This window comes from Callithrix jacchus, chromosome 7, assembly GCF_049354715.1.
Source record: "Callithrix jacchus isolate 240 chromosome 7, calJac240_pri, whole genome shotgun sequence".
Classification (NCBI taxonomy): Eukaryota; Metazoa; Chordata; class Mammalia; order Primates; family Cebidae; genus Callithrix; species Callithrix jacchus.
The window spans coordinates 142,813,354-142,832,045 of NC_133508.1; the positions used below are offsets into that span (position 1 = coordinate 142,813,354).

The 18,692-nt window shown below is 36.5% G+C and overlaps 1 protein-coding gene and 1 long non-coding RNA gene across 3 annotated transcripts in view; one reads left to right on the forward strand and one right to left on the reverse strand.

The window, feature by feature from the left end:
• Positions 1-5,391: 5,391 nt before the first annotated feature.
• LOC118143062 (uncharacterized) lies at positions 5,392-10,154 on the reverse strand. Its single transcript, XR_004727145.3, has 2 exons — positions 9,895-10,154; positions 5,392-9,788 (listed from the first exon to the last, which is right to left on the reverse strand). It is a non-coding gene; the product is annotated as an uncharacterized LOC118143062 (long non-coding RNA).
• The window catches only part of COL11A1 (collagen type XI alpha 1 chain), a 215,057-nt gene continuing 206,007 nt past the window's right edge, over positions 9,643-18,692 (forward strand). For both annotated transcript variants that reach the window (XM_002751147.6, XM_035252270.3), the window contains exon 1: positions 9,643-10,075. In XM_002751147.6, coding sequence (XP_002751193.3) covers positions 9,970-10,075 — 106 coding nt within the window. In that variant the 5' untranslated portion in view covers positions 9,643-9,969. The remainder of the gene's footprint in view (positions 10,076-18,692) is intronic.

The window sequence follows — 18,692 nt, forward strand, 5'->3', positions numbered from 1 at the left end:
TGGTAAAAAATAACAAATTATCAAATAACCCTAAGACAGCATAATTTGTAACAAAAAAATATCTCCAGCTTCCACAGAGAATTGGCAAAAAGTATCTGGCTGAATTTCATAACTCATATAGACTGTGATTTCTGTGCCTTGCATTTCCTACCCTTTTGAATGAGATTGTCAACTGTGGATGACAGATAATGTCATTTTAGTTTACAGATTTCCAAATTAAGAGGAAATGTACCTCCACATCTCTTCTACATCTGGATCTTATTCAATCATGAGACACTGTACTTTGAGACTGATGACATAATTGAATGAGGTTTGGGAGAATTACGGAGAGGTGAGTATACTTTGCACAGACTGTACAAAATTATATCCAAAAAAGACTGCTGTAAAATTCTTATCATGCCTGTAATTGTATATTAATCTTTTCCTTCTACTAAATCTGGGTTTGCATTATTGTTGGTTTTGACCTATGAAATGCTGCAGAAGTGAGATTATGCTGTTTCTGAGCATAGCATTTAAGAGGTCTCCTGCTTCTGATTATAATCTCTTGCAGCCCCGAACTAATATTCAGCAAGCCTTACTAGCCTACTAGAGAAATGGGTCCAATTACAGTTTAGCATTTCCAACCACCTCAGCTGAGGCACTGGACATGTGAATGTACCTGTCTTTTATGTTTCAGCACTGGCCAATCTTCCCCCAGTTCACTGCAATTGCTTGAGTGCTTGAGTGATCCTGGCTAACAGCCCGAAAACTTAGCTGAGCCTAACAAACCCACAGAATTATGAGAAAATTTTTTAAATGTTATAAACCCAGAAGATATGTGCTGAGTTGTCATACTTCTTAGATAAATGACACTGAATTTTATTGATTACACACACACACACACACACACACACACACAGATGCTGGGAATTTCTCACCTGTAATTCCTATGTGATGGGTGATATAGTAATTCATTGGCTGTTTATGGAGTCCGCTACTCAGCTTTTGTATTTTATGGTACATCTTCAAATACTTTTAGTCAAGGTTACCTCCTTCCAGCAGGAAGACCCTAAGTTCTGTAGTGGCCAAACTTCTCAGCAACTTAATGGTTCTACTTGAAGCAAGAAGATAGATATACTTAAGAAAATGAATCATAGAGCAGCTCATCCTTCCTTCAATATTTGTCACTTATAAAGATGAAGAGTGTTGTATTTCCTGTTTCCATGTACCCTCTGCTTATCTCTTTCTTCTACCAATCTCCTGGCATTTTCCCTTAAGAGGTGCAATGTTTTCCCTTGTTGATTACTTTCCTTGAAAAAACATTCATGTTTTTATCCCTGTTTTAACCTCCAAGATTTTGAAGAATAATGTTGTCTGGCAACAAGATTCCAAAATATGTATTGGTAATAGATCTGAGATAAATTAGAATAAAAAACATTCATAAACTATGAGAATAGAAAATTGCAAAGGCAGGCCAGGTGTAGTGGCTCATGTGGTGGCTCACACTTGTAATCCCAGCACTTTGGGAGGTCGAGGTGGGTGGATCATGAGGTTAGGAGTTCAAGACAATCCTGGCCAACATGGTGAAATCCCATCTCTACTAAAAATACAAAAAAATTAGCTGGGTGTGGTGATGGGTAACTGTAATTCCAGCTACTCAAGAGGCTGAGGCAGGAGAATCCCTTGAGCCCAGGAGGCAGAGGTTGTAGACCATGCCATTGCACTCCAGCCTGGGCTACAGAGCAAGACTCCATCTCAAAAAAAAAAAAAAAAAAAAGGAAAGAAAAAGAAAGTTGCAAAGGCATTCATTATGAACATTCCTCAGAGATATTGCTAAAAACTAGGTTGGAGTAAAGACCGAACCAGGTTTTTAAAAATAACAAGTATCATTTCTGATTTGTGGTTAGAGACTAAATAAAACATTATTTAAAAACAATAAAAAAGCACTATATATTGGTTCCAAACACTATAATATACATCATCAAATTTTTGGATCACGTTTACATTTCAGTAAGGTATTTAGTTATGCTATGTAGTTATTTATGCTATCTAGTTTCTGTGTGCGTGTTTAAAATAGTTCCAGTCATCACATGATTACATTTTAGTTAATTTATAATCTCAAAGATCTGTTAAAGACAATACTAAAGAATTATATTTTATTTAAAAATTCGTCTTCCATAGGAAATCACAACTTGCAATGATTTCTCACAGAAAGTGATTTTCCTATGTAATTAATTCACTTACTAATACCTCTCATAGGTAATTGATTTATTAATTTATTTTCTCCTGTACTAGAATATAATTAAGGTTCTAGAATTTAGGACAATGTCCTATTCAAATGTTTATGAAATCACTATCCATGCATATATATGACTTTTTAGGCTAACTCATTTATTTTTACTGTTACTACAACATAAATATGGTACAACTGCCCAGGCATGGTGGCTCACTCCTGTTATCCCAGCACGTTGGAGGCCAAGCCAGGCAGGAGTTTGAGACCAGCCTGACCAACATGGAGTAAACTTGTCTCTACTAAAAATACAAAACTAGCCAGATGACGTGGCACATGCCTGTAATCCTAGCTACTCAGGAGGATGAGACAGGAGAATCACTTGAACCTGAGAGGGGGAGGTTGCAGTGAGCCAAGATCTTGCCATTGCAATCCAGCTTGGGCAACAAGAACAAGACTCCATCTCAAAAAATAAATAAACAAATAAGTAAGTAAATAAATATGGTACACCTTTGAGTTATTATTTGTAACTCCAAAATTTGAAATTTTAATATGAATTTCTTGGTATTTTTTTCTTTCTATTCTTACCTACTTATCAAAATTTATCCAAATGGCCTATTGCAGAATTACTGTATAGAAATAATAAGAGGAGACAATGGAGAACACAGGAAGCAATGCTTTTTGGTTGTCAATATCAGAGCTCATGTGCGATTACACACAAACTTTGCAGAATCCTTAGTCATGAGATGGTGGTACTGAGGAGGAGATCTATAATGAGGAGATATAAATTTAATAAGTCCTATCAACAGAATTGATCCTGAAGTTTTCAACCGTGACTTAGTCAATACTGCAATGAACTCCACCACATGAAATATGTCAAACTTTGTCTTGATAGTTTCACAGGTGGTGTTGATGTTTAATTTTGCTTCTAAATTGGTAGAAGCCCCATTGTATGGCCAGTAACATCCTGGAGTTTCAATCTCTGCTTGGGTCTTAGGTACACAGTAATTCATATCTGAAGATCTAATGCTTTAAAATGATTGACAAAATCATTTAAATTTGATCCTTTGTGTTTTAAATCTAAATCAAAATTAAAGTAAGCAACTAAGATAAATGTTGCCAAATTCATATGGAGCACAATAAGAAGCAGAAATCAAGACATCAAAAATATATTATTGGATGAGGATTTCTGCTCTCGAAGAATTTATAGTATACAAAAACGGTTATGTAATACTTGATATGTCTTCAACTTCAGAGATTTTATGCTTTGCATAGAAGTCCTTGCATAGTACCTACAGCTTTCAAGATGTTCATGTATTTACAAAATATTAATATAATTATGATTTTATTTCATCTCTTTAACACATTGAATTTCTTTTTTTCTTTTTCTCTGGAAAATAAAACATAACTTTAGGTTAATTTCAGCAGTATTTTCTCTTTTCAGAAGCATATGAAGTTATAAAATGATCTTAAAATCCCAGGAGAGAGGGAAACCTGAGGATAAAAATTGCTCATTATTATTTATTTTTTTCATAAAAATGCATCCACAGGTATAACTCGTTAATTATATTCATAGACATTTTTAAGGCTTTAGGAACAGTCAATGGCATTATCTTTTTTATTTTAAGATTTATTTAAGATATTTTTAAAGAGATTTCATTCATTTTAATAGTTAACCTATAAAAATATAAATTAAATTCAAAAATGAATAATTTATAAGAATATAATTAATAATGAGAGCAGATGTGTATAAATAGAAATGTTTTTCACATACACCATCTGTTTCTGTATTCTTAGTTTGAACTTTAAGTGTCTCAGACCTCAATCTTAACATGAAACTATTCAATTTGCTACATTCCAACCTCATGAAGATGTTATGAAGAACAAAAAACCATTATTTTAAATAAAAATAATTCTCCTATACATATTGTTTTTAACAAAATACTCTTATAATAAATGTTGTTTGTTTTGCAACCCAACAATTTATATCCATATGTAATTTTATAGTCTTGGCAAATTAGACTGTAAAAACTTTTGAAATAATATCTATTGTTTGTCCAGCATTTGAATGTGCAATAATTTCACCATACTGCTACTGGCAGAAAGTAGAATATTGGGAGGGTTATTAAACACTGAAAATCTGCAAAACAAATTAAGTTGAAGTTATTTAATACAGATGTTTTAAAAATCAGATCTATTTCAATATTTAAACATATTCACCAGCCTTAAATCTTGTATTTGGCGTTTGTTGTGGAATGTATAAGGCTGTCATATAAAAATAACAGAAATATTGCATATGATTCAGAAAATTATCTGGTGTTGGTCTTCAGATTTTTAACACACACATATTTGGTTTCTGACTTAAATGATTTGGTACAAATGGTGGAGGCATAAAACAATTACATCTGATTGTCTGGAAATAATATTCATTTTAAATCAAGAATACTGTCAAATGCTATCAGGGTGGGTCAATCTGTGAAGAAACCATAGAGGTGAGAAGAAGGATCCTACTTATTTTAGAAAGTGTAGTGATGTATTTGTTATCTTGTTGCCTTTGATTATTTATAAAATAATGTCAAAGGAAAATTAGTTGTACATTCTCATTTAACTATGAAAAATTTTTAAAAATTGCGAAATTGTTATGAGTAAATTTTTAAATTATCCCTTTAAAGATGCTAAATCTTCTGCCTTCAGCAAACTTATTTTGTTAGGAGTAACCAATGTGAATCAAGTCAATAGTTCTCAAGTAATAGTTGGGACACTGTAGAAAGTAAAATACCTTAGTTATAGATTAGTAGTGGTGTGGTACTTCCTTTAGTTATGGCAAATCGTTTACTGAAAAGTGTAAAATTCTTTCCTCTACCTCTACTAATAGAGGTGTTTCTGCTGCCCTATACAGTTTGGTAAGTCATGTTACATTTTTGCCAACACACATTCTCAGGATGCCCCAAGAGCTTAGTAAATGCCAAACCCACTCAATTGAGAATAAAAGACATGCAGAGAGTAAAGGTATGTTGGCAAAAGTCCAAAATATATATAAGTTTTTACCTTGGATTATTCCATTCTTTCTCCCTTCTATCTTTGGACAATTACAAAAAAGGACTGATAGCTTCCTGTGAATATAGCTAACTAAAAGGTATTTTTAACAGAAATAACATGAACATACAAGGCCATATTCCTTGTTTTGTTTCCATTTAGATTCAATTTTATTGTGGGTCCTTTTAAACAGGCACATCTGTTATCTCTTAGTTGGCTCTTTCAACACTCCAACAGAACAAAGTAAAAATCTTCTTCATCTGAAGATTTTGTTGTATAATGGAAATTGGGCTAAACTTGGATTTCTCTAATGTTCTGTAAGTTATTTCAGAGTAAGGTTGCCAAAAATCACCCAACCATCACTGTAAGGTTTTTGTGAGCTAGACTAGACTATGGAAATAAATTTCTCTGTCCCTCTTCCCCAACCACTCTACAGTACAATGGCCCATCTGTGAGGTCAGAGGAACTAGCTCTACTTTTAAACAGAGAGTAATTTCTAGCCACTCATGTATTAAAAAACTATAAAATGAATGTCAGACTGCTCAGTCATTTCCTTCTCAAAATAATTGACCTAAAGTTCAGAAAAGGGCAAGAAAGGCAAACCTTTAGGCACAGCAAGAGAGGATTACTTTCAAAAGCAATTTTGTTTTAAACATTTTAAGTATATCTGGTGTGCGCAAGAGCTCTCCCCATAATTTCTCATTCAAGAAATCACATTCTATGATGTAATTTTAATTACAGTAAAATGTTTGGAGAAAATATCTAATTTTTTTTTTTTTTAAGATGGAGTTTTGCTCTGGTTACCCAGGCTGGAGTGCAATGGCACAATCTTGGCTCACCACAACCTCCGCCTCCTGGGTTCAGGCAATTCTCCTGCCTCAGCCTCCTGAGTAGCTGGGATTACAGGCACACGCCACCGTGCCCAGCTAATTTTTTGTATTTTTAGTAGAGACAGGGTTTCACCATGTTGACCAAGATGATCTTGATCTCTTGACCTCATGATCCACCCGCCTCGGCCTCCCAAAGTGCTGGGATTACAGGTGTGAGCCACCGCGCCCAGTGAAAATATCTAATTTATATTTATCTATCTATGTATGTATCTGTCTAATGTCTCTCTCTCTCTCTCTCTCTCTGTCTATCCATCTGTCTGTCTATCTCAAAAATAGGGGGATGAAACATCAGTATGAGAAAAGGGGGATTTAAAGTGAGTTAAAAGATGACGCATTGTTTATAAAATCATGTTACCTAATATACTTCTTCTTTCCCCTGATTCCAGCTGTAGTAAGTTAAGGATTATTACAGAGTTCTGGCAATATTCTAATACTATTTATATTAGGGGCATCCAGCTATTGTCAAGGTGTCATCGGTCTCCCTTTGGTTGTAGAGGTCTTAATATTTCAGACGTTGGCTCTGAGTCCAGGTCCACTGATTCCTAGAGATTTGTGCAGACGTTAAAGCTGGTTTATGAGCTTTTTGCAATGTTTCATAAAGCTCCATGGACTCTGAAGATTGTTTAGAACTTTCCCTAATTTGACCTCCCAATCCATTTTCAAATTATTATCTTGGTTTCTCTGACAAGCCAATATGGATGAATGGTTAATTTAAAATGCTGCTACCAAAAAAGTGACTAATTTTTTTTCTACTTTAAAAATTCTGTTTTTGAAAAGCTTGCCAATCACAATTCTACAAAGCTGAATAAATAACTTTAAACATTATTTTTAAATGTGACAAAATAGGAAAATACCACTAACTCTGCTTCAAACTAAAGACTTACCTCCGGAAAACTGCCATGTTTTATTATATTTTGAATCTATGTACAATTAGCCAGGACTGGTTGAAAGATGGCCTGAGAAATGATGGCATTGGAAGTTCTCCAGTGTGAAGTTGTAGGTAGCTAAGGTGCATCTCTTCTGGCTTTCCTCTGCTCCCATTGTTGCTATTAGCCTTTCTCTCATTGAGTTAATCTCCTGTAAATTCATGGGCTGGTTCCTGGGGAGCCTGTAGATCTGGCATCTAGCTAAAGGCTGGAGGGCTTAGATATAATTATTCCTCACCATGAATTTGGTATGTTTCCTTCTAGAGGCATTCATTCAGACCCAGGTTATGCCTAGCTGAACAGTGGCCAGAGGAATTCAGACCACAAAGTACAGACAGCGTAAGGTAGTAATAACTCTATTCACCCGAGATGCTTTGCCTGAAAGGACCCTTTCACAGCAGTGAGTAGGTTTGAGATGTGACCAGAAAGTAGGGACTGCTAGATTGACTCATCATTTCTCACCTTCTAGAACAGTATCAGGCCACAGAATTCTCAATACATTTGAGAGCCATTAAGAGACAATTTGGAACACCAGTTGTACGTGTTGCTACAAGCACAGTAACCCTCTGGCTATTGAATTGATTTAGAATTCTGGCAGCTTCACAAATATGTATTTCTAAACTTGCATTCATTTCACTATTTTACATTTGAGAGAAGACTTACAAAATAATTTTTAAAATATCCAAAGTTTGGACAGAAAAATCAGTTGGTACAGAACTTTGGAAACAGCAAATATATACGAATTCTCCATTTGTGAGATGATGAAGGATAATGAAGATGGCAAATACACATATTTCTACCATAAGGATCTTAATTTGTAGGTTCAAATACAATATATTATTTTATTAACAAACAGCTTGAGGTAATCTGAAGAACTAGTTGATGATATTTCTCTGCAGCTGATATGAGGCATCCCAAAGATTCTGCCAACAGCATTACAAATATAAAGTATTTTTTTTACTTGTGATCTTAAGAGACAACTTCTTGATAAGGGAGTAGTTCTTTGTTTCAGAGAGTAATATTTATACTGAAGGTATTTTCTGGTTTCCTTCTTCATTTTATGTTTCTATTCATGTTGTTAAACCCATATGAGGGCTCAATCTACTCTTTGATCACCTTTCTTCCAGTTTTAAACTGCATGAAGAGATTTAATATAATCTGATGGATCACGAGGCATATTTTGATGACTAATGGAAAACTGAGTTCCTAAAGATTCCTGGCAGCTATAGAATTGAACATACTACCTAGTAAACTTAGTTGAGGGCCTTTAAGCATTTAAATGACTTAAATACTCAAAGTAGGCCCTTGCCAGTGCTTCTAGTCTTTGTCAACAGAAAAATGTGTTCATTCATCCAACCCATCTCTATTGAGTGGCTAATGTATGCTGGCACCCTGATGGGCACTGTTTCAGAAAATCTTTGAGAGAAACATCTTAGGAATTATTAGGGAACAAAAAGGAGTCAATAGGATGGAATGATTTTAACGTTGAAAAAGTGACTTGGGAATCTATATTCCAGGTGTAAGAGGGTTACTTTGAGGATGAGTTAAGTAGAGAGGGAATTTAGAAACCTGCCCTCTTCATTACTTTCCTGTGGAGTGACCATATTTTCAGCTCCTGAGGCTGAGGGGCAGGGCCAGGCCCTTAATGAGGAGCTGTGGGCCAGCCTCTTGGAGATTTCTGCTAGTTGCTTTCCTCGCCTTTTCTACTCCCCCCTCAGTAACCCCTCATCCAGGATCAGAACAGAATCAGCTGGAAAATTAAATTACTCACCCTCTTAATGTCAGCTCCCATACATTTCTTCCTCCTCCTCCCTCAGAGTACAGTTCAACTCTTTTAAGAGGCAAGCCCCTGAATGAACCTAGTGCTGAATTTAAACATGTAAGAGAGAAACATGTCCGTTTCAGATCTCCAAAGAGGACTTTCCTACAAGCTCTATGTTTTGACCTCTAGGGTCCCTCCATGCCACCTTCGTTCTTTTCTTCTAATTATCGGCTTAAAAAAAAAAAAAAGAAAACACTTTTCGGAGTCAGCAACGCAATGAGTCCACTGGTTCCACGTCTGCCATAGGAAGCAGATTTTTGCACAAGGATAAAGTTACCGCTGCCAGCCCATGACTCCAGCGGTGTGGCTGATCGGGCGCTGGACTCCTCCCCTCTCCCGCCGACCAGCGAGAGGCTAACAGACGGGTGCAAGTAGACAAGTAGCTGTTTTTATTGAATACAGAAGCTCCTTGAAAACTCCGTGTGCTCCGGGGCTCTCCTGCAATTCCTTTCATTCCCAAAGTGCTGGAGCCAAGCACGCGTCCCGCGTAACTCCCTCCCATTCCTTCTCGGGGATTTGGGTTGGCGAGGAGGGAGGAGAGAAGTGGGGAGATGGGGGGTGGGCTGGTGGGCTGGGCCTGCCCGGAGTCCTCATTCTTGGGCTGAGGGAGACGGGGGCGGGTTCGGGGCCGCCCCTGAGGCGTGTGATTGGGTCGGACCCTCAGCCGGCTTGTCAGTTTCGCCCTGGGTGGGGGAGCCCGGAGCAGGGAGGGGAGTGGGCGGAGGAGGGGGCTGCCTGGAGCCGCTCGTCCAGCCCACTGACGGCATGAAACCTTTAGGGGCACACAGTACTCTCAGCTTGTTGGTGGAAGCCCCTCATCTGCCTTCATTCTGAAGGCAGGGCCCAGCAGAAGAAGGATCCGAGGGTCCCGGCCGGCGGGGCCAACTCAGAAGGAGAGGAAGGGGCTAGAGACACGAAGAAAGCAAACCATCAAATTTAGAAGAAAAAGCCCTTTGACTTTCCCCCACTCTCCCTCCCCAATGGCTGTGTAGCAAACATCCCCGGCGATACCTTGGAAAGGACGAAGTTGGTCTGCAATCGCAATTTCGTGGGTTGAGTTCACAGTTGTGAGTGCGGGGCTCAGAAATGGAGCCGTGGTCCTCTAGGTGGAAAACGAAACGGTGGCTCTGGGATTTCACCGTAACAACCCTCGCAATGACTTTCCTCTTCCAAGCTAGAGAGGTCAGAGGAGGTAAGAAAAAAAAAAAATGGATTTGGGGAGGTGGGAGATTGCCGTCGGTCTTACTCCTTCTGCGCCCCTCCCCCCCTTTACCCTTCCTACCCGCTCTTCAAGGAAAAAAAAAAAAAAAAAAAAAAAAATCCCCTAAATAAAATCCAGATTGTAGCTGCCACCAGATTGGAAGTGGAAACTGGAGAAAGAGATGGATGTAGGCGGGACAATAAAGGGAGAGGAGGTAGGTAGCAGGAAAAAAGATCTGACAGGCGGAGAGCCTGCTGAAAATGCCCTTCACCACTTCCAGCCTCATTGAAAAGAGGAAAAATATTACCTTGAACACAAGGGCAGTTATACAAAGCTTTTGTTTGAGGCACAGTCTTCAGAGCGCCCTTGGAATACGTCTGGTTTCTTCAGATTCTAACTAATGGGAATATCTTTTTTTTTTTTTTTTTTTTTTTAAGGGTGAGCTGAGGGGAAAATATAAAGGGTATAAAATGAACTTTGATAATGTTCCTTTTCTGCAACAAAGTGAAAAGCAGGCTGTTTTAGGTTTTGGGATATAAGAGAAACCAGGGGGATGAATCTAGAAGATTAGGAACACTCCGTGTGTGGGGGGTGCAGAGGGGAGAATTTCCAAGCTATTTTAAGTGGACAAAAATTGGCAGATTATTATTGGGAATGGGTTCAAGATAGGGAGAACACTTTCCCCTGAATTTCAGTTCTTCCCCCACCCCACCCTTCGCTTCTTCATGCAGGTTGGACATGTAGTTCTCTTGGAGAATGATGAAAGTAGCCAGGCAAATGGGGTGGGGGCGGAGGACTAGGGATTGGGAGGGAAAGGGAGGGGGTATAGGGTCGGGTGGGAGGAGAGAGGTAAGGAAAAGTTCCTACGTGGCACCACCAAATATTCAATGGCCAGACCTGCTCAGAAGTCTGCAGCCCTGTCAGTACCCACGGAGGGAGAGCGACTTCACTCCTCCCCTCCGCCTCCTCCCTCCCCTTCCCCCGCCCTTTCCCGAAAAGGCATCTGGCTGGAGCGGTCCGTTAGGTGCCTTAGACTCAGCTGGCAGGCGAATGCCTTTGGAGCGCAGGGAGCCCAGGCAGCTTAGAGTAGAAAGCAAGCTTTGTGAGGAGTGCATAGAGAAGCTGGGGGATAGGAAGGACGGTGATGGGGGTAGGTCAAGGGAGATAAAAATGGTCAAGCCCAAATGCATGGGCTTTAGCAGAAATCTGTCTGGCCTTGGGTCTAGATGCCCAGATCTGAGCTCGCTCTAATGGGAGTCTGCGCTCCTGGAGGCCGAGCTCTGCGACCAGGCCATTCCTTCCTCAGTGGCTTTCAACTTCACAAGTAGCAAGCAGCGCTAGATTATTCCCCTGGTGACTTTTCTTGGTGAATACAGTGAAAGCCTCATTAGGACTATATTTGAATTTTGAAAGGAATTATGTTGATTAATTATGTTGATTCATTCATTTCCACATTTTCAAAGATAGGTAAGAGAGTCTTTGAAGGTGAAATCCATCAAAAAGTTTGTATTTTACTTTTGGTACCTGGTAGTAGCCTGTTGGATTAGTCAATTCTGTCAGCAGTTCTGCCCTCTGCTGGTTTTGTTTATTATTTAAAATTCCTGCATCTGCCATAGGATTTGAGGCCTTGTAAGTCCCTCTTAACTACAGTGGTACTGGACACTAGATTACGGAATAATGGATATGCCATTTATTTTTCAGCATATCACACATGCATGTAAATGAGAATATTGTAATGGTAGCTGTTTTTTTAAAATTATAGCAATTGAGAATTTCTTCTGTGATGGATGAAATACAAGCCCTGAGGGACACTTTTGCATGGATTCAGGGATTATTTTACTGATGATATTTATATTTAATTTTCCACATCGAGCCTTTCTGTGAAGCTCTATGAATATTTTTAAAAATCAAATTTCTATACTTTTAATGCATACATTTTCTATTTTCTGTCTAGCAACATACCTGAAACACTTTTAAACAGCATCCCAGTACCACATCAAATAAATGGTGGGAAAACAACTTTCCGTATTGTTATAAAGCGAAGTAATGATAGAAATAGCAAAGTATAAGGATCAGATTTTGTTGGGTTTCTTGTTGATGAAATGCCTTGAAAGTTATGTGATAGTTTAGATATTTATAAGATCTTGGTATGTGTTTTATCAAACTGTTTGGTGCTTATTGCTCCTGGGAGGCCACATATTAACATAAAACCACTTTTGTAGGCATTGTTATCCCCTAATTAACTTCAAAAAGGGAATAATCGTATATTAACACTTAAAAAGAAAACATTGGCTACAAAGTCTGAATCACTATGCAAGGGAAAAATAAACCCAGCGTCCAGTTCTAAGAGTAGCCTTTAGATTTGTGGTTGAAGTAAGAAGTAAGATTTTATACCAGTTTCTAAATAAAGATATTATATCCCACCATCATACTATGACATTGATTTCACTGAGGTACAGTGAGGAGGTCTGGATGTTAACCACAAAGATAATTTAAGGCAGATCAGATGTTTATATGAAATTAAAACATTAAAGCCTTCCAAACATCTGGGTTCATAACAAAGTTAGACTCTAAGGAAAATAATATAGAGAAAGATTCTTGGAAGTGAATGTATTAAAGAAAATTTATGACTTTAAACCTAGTCATATTATTTTACTTTGAAAAATCAAACAATAATATTGAAATATTTAATATATTTATTAAAAATCAATCCTTGCTGTGATTTAGAATAACATTGTTAATTGTGATATTTATAAATATTTATTTATATTAACTTCAATTTTATATTTCATATATATGTTTATTGTTAAAATAAAAGATGTATCTCAGTGATTTATTGATATTCTTTGGCAGTTAGGCCATTAGTTACTATTCATAAGAGGTGGGGTTTATGTAGAATTCAAAGTGACCACACTTTGATTATGTTAAGATAGATGGGTTTATGTAAGGGTTTTAAGTAAGAGTTTAAGTGAAACTTAACTATAATCAAATAGTAAAAAAGAAAATAATTGAATAATGTTGTACTCATTAAAATTACATTTAACATTTGATGGTTAGGCCAATACTGCATCTTGCAAAAGGTTGATTAAACCTGGAACTTTGAAAGCTTGTCAGGAATTGAATGTGAGCCCTGTAGAATTGTTGTTTTGAGTGCCCGGGATCAGCAGGTGAAATGGTGCTGGCTTCCAGAGTATGTGCTAATTCAACCTTGCAAAGAGATCAAATTTGTCCATTTGGTTTCTTAATCAGAAATCAGAAACTCAGATATGCTTCTGATAACAAAGGCAGCATTTGCTAAGATTATGAATATTATGTCTTTCCATCTGTTTTTTAAATTCAAAATTGATCGGGGCTATAATAAATATTATAGAAGAGAAACACCTTCCTGCATGCCTACACACATAGCCTCAGTTTAGGTGACACATACGTAGTCAGTTTACTACAAATTCTTTCACCTAATTGTCCAATCATTTTGAAATTAAGTTTCTTAATATCATAAAGTGACGATTTGCTTCATAATTAGTACTTAACTGAGGAGCTACTTTATAAAAATTATTCTCTAAAAGGTATTTGTATAGTTTTATGTTATGCATTTGCAAAGTGAGGAATGTATTTACATAACATGATTGCTTAAAATTTAATTATTTTTTTAGGTTTTTGATTTTTTCTTCAATTTGTGACTAAAATGGAAGAAACACAGGGTTGTTCAAGTTAAAATACCCGTGAAATATAGCAAAGGAAACATCTCCTCTTTCAAATTTGTGGGTTGGATTTCTAGCTAAGAAAAATGTATCGTCACTTTTCTTTTCTAAACATTTGCTTTTTCCTGAGACAAATTCTCTTCACTCTTATTAGTTTAGTGAGATGATTAGTTTAGTGACATGCTGACTATTTCATAATAACAAGGACTCAAATCAAGCTTGGTTGAGAGTCTTTGTGTAATACAGAGCTGAATTTTTAAAAGGTTAAAAAAGGCATTTAGATAAGATTTTTAAAAGAGAATGCTAGCCCTAGAAATTATAGAAATTGCTAATAAATCTTACCTTCTAAATAAATGAGGAAACTAAGACACAAAAGTTGTCAGCTGAATACTCTCCCTCATAAAATCTATTCTTATACTATTCAAGGTTTCTCTGAGTAGAGTGAAGATCTGTAATAGTGATCAAAAGAATTTTAAATCATAGAAATCTGAGATGATAAAATGACAGGAGAGAACTTAGTAGTGTAAGTTCTAGTTAAAGCTTTCGTTTGGATTGTCAAAACATCTAAACGTAAGTGCCTTTTAGCTCAGGAATAAATGGACAGTTAATTTATAGGAAATACTCTTAATGGATTACCATGATATCTGTTGTGCAATCAGTAACTATTAGAAATTTAATTACCATATGTGAAATTGCAAGGAAGTAAAGGAGGAAGAATTCAATATACTATCTCTACATTTATTTCTAGAAGTCCGAAATTACTAGAGCATGTATGTGCTAGAGTTCAGATTAGTGAGAAGGTACATATAGTGAAAATGCCTTACATAAATAAATTTGCATAGAAAATAGTTATAGAATGCATTTTTAAAAATACTCTATTTATTACATTTGAAGAAAGGCAATTTTTGACCATTTGTATGCCTAATTGTTTGATTTTATAAGATTATCTGCATCAGAGTGGAAAGCATAATACTCTATAAAATATTATTGTATACATTTGTTGCTGGATTAAGAATATAGTTTTGTGTGCTCTCTGAAGTTGTTAATGGAAGACTAGGTCCAACTTTGAATAGTTAAGATGCTAAGAAAATTATATATTTATTTCAAATAAAAGATGGCAAATATCTAATATTTTCATGTTAATTTTAATTTATTGGATAACATATGCATAATATATATATAATATAGCTTTCATTAATGTCAGGTAATCATTATGACATACTTGATGTGTGTTGTTTAACATTGTTTTTTAAAACAAGTGGCAAACTTTAGAAAACAAACAGAACATAGTAGTGCAAATTTTATTCAAGTTTTTATTTTGAAGTGTCGAAGCATCTGAAATTACATAAATACCTTTTAGCTTAGGAATAAATGGGCAGTTAATTTATAGAAAGTACTCACTCTTAATAGACTACCGTGATATTTGTTGTGCTGTCAACAACTGTTACAAATTTAATTACCATATGTGAAATTGCAGGGAGGTAAGGGAGAAAAAATTCGATTTTTCTCTGTCAACATTTACTTCTAGAAGTCCAGTCTTCAACTAGCATTCCCATCAAATTATATTGAGTGTTTCTGTCTTTAGGGAAAAGCAATATATGATCATAGGGTCCTGAAGATTATGCTGTGAAAGCATTTATCATGAGTTTTTATACTTACAATAAACTCTAACAATTTATATAAATATGGAGTTCAAAAAATGCTGACACATTGCCATAGTTGTATATAATTTTTAATTTTTAATGATTATGTTTAGGTATTTAAAAGCCAGAATTTTATTGAATCTTAAATACACTTTTATTTTGTCCTTACCTTTGGAGAAGTAATTAAGGGTGGTTGGTGTAATCATTAGGAATTGAAGGCAACTACAAGTCGGCGCTGAGAGTTGGTCTGCATTTATGCTTTTACTCCTTCACTTCCTTCATGTAACACTGGGGAACTGTGACCTGAATTGGGAGTGGTGAGAGGAAACCAAACTTTTTTATTTTTTTGACCATTCAAGTTTTGTTCCTTAGCAAAGAAGCGAGAGAAACGCAGATGTTATAAAAAGTTGCAATGCTCCCTAAGTTCTTTCATTGAAGAGTCAACTTTAAATGCAGTTTTCAGTGTAGCTTTCAGTATACTCTAATGCGCTTTCCAAATGAGGACATATTCCTTCTAAGTTCTCTTGCAATTTAATTCAAAACCTAAAGGTGTTTTTTTTCCACTTTAAAACATCTTCTGTTTTATAATGTATCAAATGTATTTCTTTCTCCTTCCTTCAAAACCCTAATATGGTTTTATTGATACAGGTAAGTATATTCTTTTATACTTTCAGTTGTGTCAGAACGCAGCATGAATAATACTAGCTCCTAGCAAAGATGAAAGACAATTTTAAAGTGATTTAGTGAGTAATATCTATTTATCAGTTGCAGTCTTTGGCCTACTACTGACTTGGCTAGTGGTTCTTTAGACATTGGCTGATCACCAGACCTACTGTTATCTGGTAAAATAAACTCTTTGCTTGCTGCGCATGGAATTAGAGACAGTGCTATTAATTTAGGAGAAAGAACTCAGAGAAAGGAAAGGTTATCATATTTCAGAGTAAGAGACCAGCTTAAATACAACTTGACAATTGAGAACTAAAACAAACCTGTGTAAAAGTGCTTTAGCACAATCAACTTTTGCAATCCCCTCAAACCTTCTTTTTTTTTTTTTCTTAAAAAGCATTTCTTTCTTATTTTAACCAAATTTAATTGCTCTTGAATGGCTCTGTACTGTACAGGCAAATGAAGGTCCCTATTCATAGAACCTGAGCGCATAGAGTATCAGTGGAAGCTTCCTTCCTCTGTTTGACTGGTAAACTGACATCCGGGCTTAAGGGAGTGAACCTTAGACTGCGTGAGGTAGTTGGCTTTCCTTCCTCACTCAGATTTTCACATAGACTTCCTGAAAGGATGACTGCCAGAAAGAGCAGTCGTTGGCTAATAAGAACTCTAGTGCATTTTCATACTTGGTGCTCTTAGATAGCTCTGCAGAGAAAGAAAAAAATGTAGATATTAAAGGGGTGTCTGTCTTTACTTCTGTCTTTAGAGTCGAAGAGTGGAACTCAACCTACTTGCTGGCTGTCACTCTTCCTTTTGAATGCTAATGAACCTTCACAGTATTTCACAGGCCTTCAGGAAGAATTTGTTGTCTAAATGGCTTAGAATGCCCTTAAGGATGTAGACCCTCTTTATGTCCAGGCTCATGACCAGTCATTTCCCACCTCCCCAACCCCACTTTGTTTACCTTGCACTTTGGTGATGTTAAACCTCTTGCCTGTATTCTCCCCTATCTTTGAACACTCTCCCTGGAATATCTGTTCTCTTCTCTTTTATCAGCAAACACCTTTTCATACTTTATACTTCAAAATTTAACTACAATATCATAGCTCCAGAAACCTTCCCCTTAAATCTCCAGGGCAATATAATAGTGAGCCCTAATACTGGATGCACACCCAGTATGTACAAGGTTCTATCATATGCACTTTCTTATAGAATCTTATTTAATTGTGATAGTTGTCCTGGACGTAAGATCATATCAAAATACTGACTTTACCCATAAAATAACTGAAAAACAGAGACGTGAATGAGTTTTGCCTAAAGTCACACTGCTAGTAAGTAGTAGACCCAGAAGTTGAATGCTGCCAAGCTTTCTCCAGAGCCCTTGTTTTTGACCACTTGCCCATGTTTACTTTGCTGGGCATTCTAATGCTTCTATACAGTTGCCTAGGCTTGTCTGATGATTGTGGTGCCCTGGGGCCTAATAGTAATGTACAGATCATGCAGCTGAACCACAGAAAATATCAGGTCGTTGGGTGAATAACTTGACTGCCCTCAAGGAGAAATAGGAGGTTCTGGTAAAAGGTGATGTTAGAATTCAGATAACTCTTCAGCCTGCACTTAAGTTTGGTGATGGAGACCGTATCACTCTTACCGTTTTATGGACAAACCTAAGCCTCAGTGGTAGTGGAGGATTGAAAGGGGAGTTTCTGGGAGCCATGAAATGTTACTTTGGTTCCTTTGACTAACTTAAGAAGAAGCTGACAGATGTATCCATTAGTATTCAAGGTTCCAGCTGTGGTTGGCTTGGTTTCATTAAGTAAAAAATCTCTTACAGATCATTGCTTGTCCTAATCAGGATCCATTGCAAGTATCGTCAGGTCTTATTCTACTCCAGGGGATTGATGTATGAGAGTTTTCTTATTGTCTTCAGTATAAAAATGTCAGACTTCATTATCCAAAAGCTTTTTGGAGTGTAATCAACTGGGAAAATGTAACTGAAAGACCCACCGTTTGCAAAAAAAATAAAACATCATTATTTTGAAATGTACTCATTTATATGTCAGTCTTCCTCTAGGAGTTGCTGGGTGGGTAGTGACTGTTATCTAGTTTTATTTGTGTCCCTTGTGTCTACCATGGTGACAAAATGCACAGCATTGATATAGTAATTATTTAGATTAATTTTATTCTTTTTTCACCCGGAAGACTAGTTTAAAATTGAATTAACCTGGAATGGTGTGAACTGAAAGTCTGAGGACCTCCTTGGGTTATGCTGTTAGGAGTAACATGACTCCTCCTCTTTAAATTTATTTGTTAAAAGTAAATAAATTGCAATTTGCCTCTATATTTTTCATCTGAAAAACAGTTTTACATTCTCTCCAAGATGCCTCTGAATATTTGTAGCTCCAGATTGACTATATTACCTCCAAAACTTTGTTTTGTTAATACTTTAAAATATCAAGTGATATTTACAGTAGCATAAATATTCATTTTACTTTTCTCCTGTGAACAAGGAAGTTTAATCTGAGAATAATGTCAATCTGTAAAATTGGTAATTGGGAGTAGTCCTTTCACATGTTCATTATTGAACCTCCCATCTCAGAT